Genomic DNA, 9,925 nt, shown 5'->3' on the forward strand with positions numbered 1-9,925 from the left:
CTCCTTATCTCTAATAACTGTAATTAATTTGGATGCTAGACCATATAGAATATTCAGTTTGGTATGTTTAGCATGGTTGGAAAAAAAATTTCCAAATAACTTTTTTATATATATTTTAAAACCGACAAAACAATGACAGACTATGAACAATCCTATAGATTTGCACGGCGAGCCTTAAACCGTACTAGTAAAATAAGACCATGTGTTCTGGAATAGTAACCGTCGTCTAGTTTGTCGATGACACTCGTCTTTATAAGCCGGGAACGACATCTCAATTGTACATGCAGCATGTATTAAAAGTAAAATCCAATTCATTAGTTAGATTTACAAATAAACACAAAACCGAGAAGATTAGTTCAAGCGTTTATTAACCAAGATCATCCAGTAAATCTAATCACAATGGCAAATCATTCTTATTGGTAAGAAGTCATTTTTACCAGCTCAACATAGCAAACGTGACATACAAATGTAGCTGCAATTGCATAGACCTTTTTGCTCTTGCTACAATCGTTCTCATAACATTGTCTTAGTTATGAATATTTTAGACTTAACGGTCGTTATTGTTTTCTAATGAGCGTTTAGTGAGACAATAGGAATCAAAGTTATTATAATCCTGAACCGTCATATAGGGAAACGTGATGTATAATAAAATGTAAATTCAAGTACAATGCATTACAATACAACGTATCAGTTACGCATGCGCAGATAACCCGTCGTCAAGGAAACTAACCCCTCACAGGAAAACACGTTCGTAACAACATGTACAGATCTCTTAAAGACAGATAAATCAAGGAAGTGACAACTTAACTGAAATTTTCGATTAGAAAGGATCGAAAAACTCCCGGATATTTCACAATACTAGCACGTGCGCTAGGATTTGTTTCAACAGGTCGGCTGGCAGTATAATTCTCAGCTGACTTCATATTTAAAGTTTAAATACCTGGACCACAGTACGTGTTATCAGTGGCCAATAGAGTTAATGGAAGAAAGCTGTATTGTATATGTTCTATTATTGCTTGTGTATGGATTTTTTTCTTCACTTGAATCATTGCCAACCGACTTGAGACAAATCTGGCTCTGTATATTACAGTGAATTTCTTGCTGATGTCAATAATTTATGAGGTCTGTATCCATTAATGAATCATTTTCCTTGAGTCATTAGATTATCTACGTTTAAACTAGCTGGATTTTCTTCTGGTCTCAACACCATAGTTTAAATATCTGGCATTTTGACCGGATAAATCTCGGCCTACGTCTTGGTCTTGCGTGCCTGATTTTTTCTACAGGAAATACCATTACTGGTAAACAAAGCATATATTGTACGAAAGCTTTACAAAGGTTACAAGTAGTCATCACTGACAAATTATGTCATACAATTTCAATTAAACATCACCTATACAGCATATTACCTCCCCTTCTCGTCGGTGCCCTGGTTTAGGGGCAAGGCACGTCATTGTAAAAGGAGAGTATCGATGCCGTTCCTGGGCGTGTTTTATAAAGCACAGCCACACGACCGACATCACGTATGCCTTTACATATTAAACATTGCATGTTATGGTAAAATATTCTGTGATCCATTAACAAACGATATCAACACGTCACGACCGCTATTTCACGTCAGTGCCCGACATTGGGACGTCATTGTGAAAGAGTTGTGTGTGGTCCGTGACGGTCTCGATACCACGTGACCGCCGTGTCTTAAACGTACCGTCACATCGGCGTCACTTGATGACGCGTCATTACTAGGTGACGTCATTTGACACAGAGTTGGCTCCCTGTGCCAGACCAGGCGGCGGTACACGTGTAATGTAAATATTGATATACATAGATATAAATATTAGCACTTAAAGAATTAAACTTCTCTTTTCTTTGTTAGTAACAATCTTACTTGCCCTGACAGATACGGCATATCCACAGGGACCTGGCACAGATTCCTAACGTACAGTTGGTTCCTATTATGATAATATGATGCATACATATGAACTGTGGGTAGGAAATGTGTGCCAAGTCCTTGTTGGCATCTCACATTTACAGATTTCAGACATTTTTCATTAACCGATCGCCAATAAGCGAAATATGATATGTTCATTTTCTATATTTACATACACATTGCCTCGTATGAAATTACCAAAATCACACTGCGTCGCTGTTAGATCGCAATGAAATTGCTTCTTGTAACCGTGACGTCATGTACAGCGTGACGTCATTTATTTGTTTTAACAATCTGTATCAGTCACGGTGTGTTTTATTAACTTTGTGTGTTTGAGATGACATTGAAATTCATCGAAGGTTTCTTAAAGGCAATCATTTCATATAAGATGACAATGGAACTTTGTAAAAATAAAGGCGTTCAAAAGTTAATATACACAATGTAGTCCGAATATCCTGTAACTGTATATCTAATACCGTAATTGATCCTGGTGGATCTTTACTATATTGTTGGACTGAGGCAAGCTAATGGCGGCTTAATGCGGATTAAGCTATATATATCTAAGGCACATCTGAACGGATGAAAACAGGTTTATATCCAATGCATTACCAAGTGATAGTTTTCTTATCCGACGCTGTATATCGAAATGTTGGAAACGAGGGGGGAAATTTCGACAATTTCCTTAATTCCAATTTTTATAAGTTCCCTCTAAATTTGCAGCAGAGGAACGGCTTCTTTTTGTATAACCGTAATTGTGAGGAAAAACGTTTGTGACACACACTTGCTTCCAAAGGAGCCTATCTTGGATATTCGGACTATTAGATAACACGTTAACCGGATATATACGTACATTAACATGGTTAAATCTAAAAATAGGGTCGAAATGGAAACAAACGGTGAAGAACGAAACGAAACCAGTTTCGTTCCGCTCAATTTCTTCCGCTTCTATTTTGACTCTACTTCAAGCACAATAACCCCAACGGTTCACACCCTATACGATATCCTCAATAATGACAATGGTACATGTTAATAATATATAATACACGGCAGATGTTTAGATCTATACCACCTGACACACGCTCTAACATACATTTTCTGATAGGGTATCACATGTTCTATAATTTATAAACATTTTCATAAACGACGGATGTATTGTTCGTTTGTTGTCATTCCTGTTTAACATGTTCATATTTTCGCCATAATTTTGAAAACTTTTCATAAATGCAGGCAGCATAATGTATTAGAAAGTTGTTTTTGACATACACTTCAATTACACGTTGGTATATAACGCTTTAAAAATGTTTTCTAGTACAATGACAATTCAAAATATATAACTTCATAAATAATATTGAACTCACAAGCCTCGACCTGAAATAGACTTGCTCAAGACTGTGATTTTTAAAAGTGAAGACAATCTGTTCATGAACTTTGTTCACTGTTGCTCACACACACACACACACACACACACATTTACAGGTCATGTATTGCTTTTTTACAATTTTGATTAATAAATAAATTTTAAACCTGAGCATGATGGAAAAATTTCTATCAAACATTCAAATGGCCTTAACAACACACATAGCAAAATCTACATAAAATAAAACGATATTCTCTAAATGTCACAAAATTTGTTTAACACAAAACAGTATTTTCTGAAAAATGTAAATAAACACAGCAAAAACCACTATGGACGTAAGATATATAAAACGAGCAGTACATTAGCTTAAAATCCAATTAATATTATTATAACCATTAATTTACAAAACAAAAAAGAATGAAATATATATCATTGGCCTGTAAACAGTACGGCATTTTAAAATTGTTTTAGAATTAATGTAGTATTTTCTAAGAAAAAATCTTTTTGAAAAATACGTAATTAAAAAATGGTAAAAGGTACAAGTGAAATTTATGAGATGTTAGATATGCCTTGATGGTAAAGTCGGTCAAGGTAAGTAAAAGTTAGAACTAAGATGAAGGGAGAGGTTATTAATCTATTCTGCATCATATTACTAGTTATAATACAAGACACCTTTTTAGATGTGGTCGGATTTTCTCCGAAGTTGTTATCAGCTTCAATTTTCCTTCCGTCTTTATCTCTCCCAGGGTTCCTTGCGCAAGCGTGCTGTTATGAAGGGTCGCAATGCACTCTGGGAGAGATCGCCTTTCGTCTGGCAGTATTGAGGACTACTTTGATATGCACATTAGTTCTACAAACAAGTGAAGGATTCCTCGCTCCTCCCGTATAGAAATGAGAAAGATTTCTGCCTATAGTGTCATCAAATAGTATTGCTCTAATCCGAGACTTCCTTCAAAACTTATTAATCGATAAGAAATTTTACGGAATAACATACATCTAATTAATATGCTATCAGCTCTCAGACAAGATGTCAAGAAATGAATTATTCGATGAGGTATAACCTATTCACTTGGTTTCGATTGGAGGATAGATATATGAGTACAGACTATAGTTCAAAGGTAATTTTACTTAGATTTTTTAACAGAGTTATCGTTCTAAAAATTACTTCTCACTTTTAAAGAACAACAACTAAAGTCTATACGAGAAGATAGAATCTTGAGAAAGGTTTCGTATTGTATAAGGTACCATAGCATAACTAGGAAATTTTGGAAAGAAACTATAGAGAAATGTAAGAAATGCGTAACGTTTTGTATAGCTCTGGGCGAGATTTCAAAATGATCAGGATCATTTTAGAATTAGAAACGACTGCACATCTCGCAAGTATACCGCTAAACCAGGCATCGCAACATCTCTTTTTACAGACGTTATCAAGTTAAAACTCTTTTCTTAACAATTTTGGAAATAAATGAAACTATTTTAACCTTTTCATTTTTCCTAGTAAAATCAACAAACTAACATATATATGGTCACGAACATGAAACAAAAATAATTTAAATATCAATATAGTAAAACTTATAAATATAAACATGCATGGAATGACTAGTTGACTTGGAGGCCCTAGCTGTCAGACACAGAGGCTGTGGGGTCGGGATTCGTACCCGAATTTGTGTCATAAGTCCCTGTGGGTAGGGTTATACAGTCCAGAACCTCCGAAGTCCTTAATACTGAATTAAACTTTACATCACATCTGGATTTTACACGTGAAAAAATATTTTGTTTGCATACACATATATTTTTAAGATGAGAACTACATGGGTAGAACTACGAATCGTCATCACCGAGTGCCTGACCGAACGAAAAACTGAAAATCATCACAGTTCGCCATTGATTACAAAACACGATACACATGTACACTAAACAACGAGTCACCGTGTCGCCTACTGTATCCGGTCGAAATACGCCTGGGGTCTTTATACAACAATATTTAAACATATAATTAACATATTTCGCGGTGTAGAACTGTAAAATTAACCAACATAATCATGTGTCAGGAGTCTCGATAAATAACTTACTACAGAGCCTCACTGCCAGTTTGGCATTGCCCAAATTCAATTAACACCAAGATATTACTTTTACTTAGCCAGGCAACAAACAGTTCTATCTATTGACAGTATTGTGGGATACGGGGGTTTGGTGAACTGATCATATGTCATATAGCTGAGTTTTTCGGGCTTGTTTGAATTCTGAAACAATAGGTACAAAGTAAGGTTGTGAATGAGAGTTACCTCCCATACACATGGTCTGGCATTGCTCTATCCCTTGTAGTTGTGTATCAACACATGTACACATTGCTGACGTCATACTGGGTAGTAACATGCCCTTTGTTATCCATTTCTGACAGTTTCCCGTTAATACTTGACATTTTTTTTTCGATAACAAGCTTATCAATAGCGAGATTCACGGCAGTAACATCATTACGTATCTGGGTCATAGGCGGGCAGGTGTGCGAGTGTGTGTACTCACTTCTTAGTGTGTGGAGTACAGTATTGTACAGACTTAACCGGATGGGATTTTCCTATAATAAAAGTAAGTTTCGAAAACTCATTTTCAGAAAAAATGATGTTGAAATATTCCAAAATTTCACCCAAAATAATTCTTGAAACCCTACAAGTGCTTTTAGCGCTTTATAATAGTTCCTCCATGAAAATTTCCTTTATAGGCGAAGTCCGTGTAATTATAACAATAACGGTTTCTGCGAAGAGATGTTAAACACAGCAATGTTGTGACAAAGTGAACCAAACCGAAACACCGTATCAGATAAATTTTGGTTTTGACATTGATTACCGACCGATTTACATATATAGGGAAAGATTTGGTGCCATGTCTTCGTGCACCTTGTCGCGATCAATACATCCACACACTCGCATGCACGTAAAACCATGTGCGATACAGCTATGCATCATAATTACTGTGTAACTCAACGAAAATGGGCATTAGGGTTTAATTTGATATTCAGAAAGTCGTATGACTCAGCTACACTGATGGTCAGAATTTTCTACAATGATCCAGATAAGCTTTTTACTATACACGATCGATTGCATAGAAAACAAAATGTTAGCAATACCGGAAGCTTACATAATGTTAATCTTTTTCTAGAGTAATGTATTAGATAGTCTCGGTGACACCCCTATACATTACGGTAACAACACTATGTTCAGCAGTGCTGAACTGATACACAATGTCGAACCGACAATAGGCGACAGGTGCTCGGAAGAATGTGTCATAACGTTATATCCTTACTACACATTTAACAAATCAATCGGCTAAGAAGATAAATAACTGAATAAGAACTAATGAAAACATTTAAAAGTAATTCTCAATACTGCGAAAAGTATATATATACCTTTGGTAAAAAATGTTCTACATTATTTTCTTGGTCTCCTTGTGCTTATGTTCATACTCCAAGAGCGTTTTTGGCTTGACCCCTCCTGCTTGCATGGCTGGACAAAACGTGGCAAACAGTTTATCCCAATGATTGAAGAATGGCTGGAAATTGGTCATAGGCTTAAGGTGGTGCATGTCGTGTTTTGGGGCACCGCCGATAACCCCGAAAGGAAACCAGTTGTGGAGACAAAATGGAAAATCAAAGCCGATGTGGGCCTCAACACTTACAATGATACTCACAATCATGTAAGACCAAATCGTGAGAGGATGACAGTTGAAGAACCAAGTGTTGGTGGTTGTGAGAAATCCTACGGTTATCAGCTCCCAAGGGTGCAGATATTGGGTCACCCAGCAAAATGGGCTGTGGTACCGGTGGTGCACTGCATGGATATGCTTGTAGAGGAACCGGAAACGGTGGTGACTCCAGTGCCAGACGAAGTATTGAAAGTCGAAAACCAACAAACTGGCTATTTGATGCCATACGAATTCAAACATACTGGGAGCCAGTTCGGGTAGTTCTGTATCCGGTGTCCATATCCACTGGGATACGGCGGCAGGGAGGATGTACACAATGTGGTTCCAAAATGTCAAACCCAAAGTATCGAAAATTTGCGAAAGTGTTACATCTTTGTTCGTCTGTAATTTAAAACTTTGCATCCATGTCCATTTTTTCCCGATTAAGTCAATAATCATAAATGGTGTGCAGAAACTGAAGTAGAAGACAACAGAGAGAAAAACCGGGAAGAGGGGAGAGCGAAGGAATTCCTCCCTGCCTAGCCGTAAATCCCAGATTGCCTGCAGTATACGACCGCTGCTCCTGCCGCTTGTATTCCACAGCAGAAGTCCGTCTGCTAGACTTTCATTAATAAACATCCATGTTCTGCCGATGTTAAGCAGATTGCTATCCATTTTGTCTAGCTTCTGTCCTTTGTATAACTACACGGACATCACAAGGAACCACTTCCCCAGTCCTTTCCCTCTCTCCCGGTTGAAACGTTTTAAAGCTTGGATAAACACTGCATTGCCATTTTATACACCGGCTTCCCGCCGTCCGACCTTGCCCTACGTCATTGTTAGTCACAGGGGCCCGCCACGGGTTGGCGGAGCGATACTATTTATAATCCATTGATAAAATTGTTCGACTTATGACCAAAACTTGACCCCATTACCGTATTAACAACAACGGTAAGTATGTACACTGTGTATATAGGATATCACATACACCTCTAACTATTGACACAGATACATATCGGGGAAAATGTTTGGTTACCCAGCAAATATGTATGTATAGGCCTATCTACCATTGCTTAATGATCACGAATGCGACATAATTAAATTAGTGTTAACAATAACTTGAAATACCTTTGACTGACTCTGGAAGTATGGTTACATTGCAGCTGCTATTTTAGACGTGTGTATGTGACATACCATGAGAGGTATTGGTGCTGTATACTACATATATTTAAAAGTGGGACAAATAATTTTGTGTCTTTAGAACTTTAAAACTTGTTTTAATATTTGGCATATACACTGTATACCGGGTATAAGTAGCGTGTCAAATGTGGGTCGAATTGAATATTTAACACAATGTAAACTTTGTTATAAAGTGATTTTATATTATAAAAATGAATAAAATAAAATAAACATTGGGCTTAACAAAACATTTCCACCTCTTTTTCTTTCTTAACATGCGCTAAGACAACGCCATTTTTTTCCCCTGTCCCATCAATACATGAGATACAATTCCTGTGACTCTGTACACTGGAAATTTTACTGACGCGGTCAGTTTAGGATGATCCACAGACTATGTACACTGGACATTTACATGTAACTGACGCGGTCAGTTTATGATTAAACAGAGACTCTATACACTGGACACTTTACTGACGCGGTCAGTTTAGGATGAACCACAGACTATGTACACTGGATACTTTACTGACGCGGTCAGTTTATGATGAACCAGAGATTTATAACGGTGTTGTTTAGATCTCTGTCTGACCTGTATGTTTTATCAATGTTTAATGACAGGTTTATGTCAACCTTAGGTAATCATCGCCTAAGTGGTCACTTGTTGTTATGGTAGGAGAGGCCACAAAAAGGTGAGCCACATCTTATCGAAAAAACACAGCAGACACAACGATAAACATAATGATAGACACAACGATCAATAATGATAGACACAACGACAAACATAATGATAGACACAACGATAAACATTATGATAGACACAACGATAAATATAATGATAGACACAACGATATACATAATGATAGACACAACGATACATATAATGATAGACACAACGATAAACATAATGATAGACACAACGATAAATAATGATAGACACAACGACAAACATAATGATAGACACAACGATAAACATAATGATAGACACAATGATAAATATAATGATAGACACAACGATAAACATAATGACAGACACAACGATACACATAATGATAGACACAACGATAAACATAATGATAGACACAACGATAAACATAATGATAGACACAACGATAAATATAATGATAGACACAACGATAAACATAATGATAGACACAACGATAAACATAATGATAGACACAACGATAAATATAATGATAGACACAACGATAAACATAATGATAGACACAACGATATACATAATGATAGACACAACGATAAATATAATGATGGACACAACGATAAACATAATGATAGACACAACGATAAATATCATGATAGACACAACGATAAACATAATGATAGGCACAACGATAAATATAATGATAGACACAACGATAAATATAATGATAGACACAACGATAAACATAATGATATACACAACGATAAACATAATGATGGACACAACGATAAACATAATGATAGACACAACGATAAATATCATGATAGACACAACGATAAACATAATGATAGACACAACGATAAATATAATGATGGACACAACGATAAATATAATGATAGACACAACGATAAACATAATGATGGACACAACGATAAACATAATGATAGACACAACGATAAATATCATGATAGACACAACGATAAACATAATGATAGACACAACGATAAATATAATGATGGACACAACGATAAATATAATGATATACACAACGATAAACATAATGATGGACACAACGATAAACATAATGATAGACACAACGATAAATATAATGATAGACACAACGATA

The 9,925-nt window shown here is 36.2% G+C and overlaps 1 protein-coding gene across 1 annotated transcript; it reads right to left on the reverse strand.

Annotated features, from left to right (window-relative positions):
- Positions 1–350: 350 nt before the first annotated feature.
- On the reverse strand, positions 351–8,360 carry LOC117334195 (cholesterol 25-hydroxylase-like protein 1, member 2). Its single transcript, XM_033893681.1, has one exon. The coding sequence runs from the start codon at positions 7,638–7,640 to the stop codon at positions 6,708–6,710; it is 933 nt and encodes a 310-aa protein (XP_033749572.1). The 5' UTR covers positions 7,641–8,360; the 3' UTR covers positions 351–6,707.
- Positions 8,361–9,925: the final 1,565 nt, after the last annotated feature.

Source organism: Pecten maximus, chromosome 9 (genome assembly GCF_902652985.1).
Source record: "Pecten maximus chromosome 9, xPecMax1.1, whole genome shotgun sequence".
Classification (NCBI taxonomy): Eukaryota; Metazoa; Mollusca; class Bivalvia; order Pectinida; family Pectinidae; genus Pecten; species Pecten maximus.

Bases quoted from the DNA above. Each gene is read 5' to 3' on its own strand.
- LOC117334195 (XM_033893681.1), bottom strand. From the start codon at position 7,640: ATGGATAGCAATCTGCTTAACATCGGCAGAACATGGATGTTTATTAAT.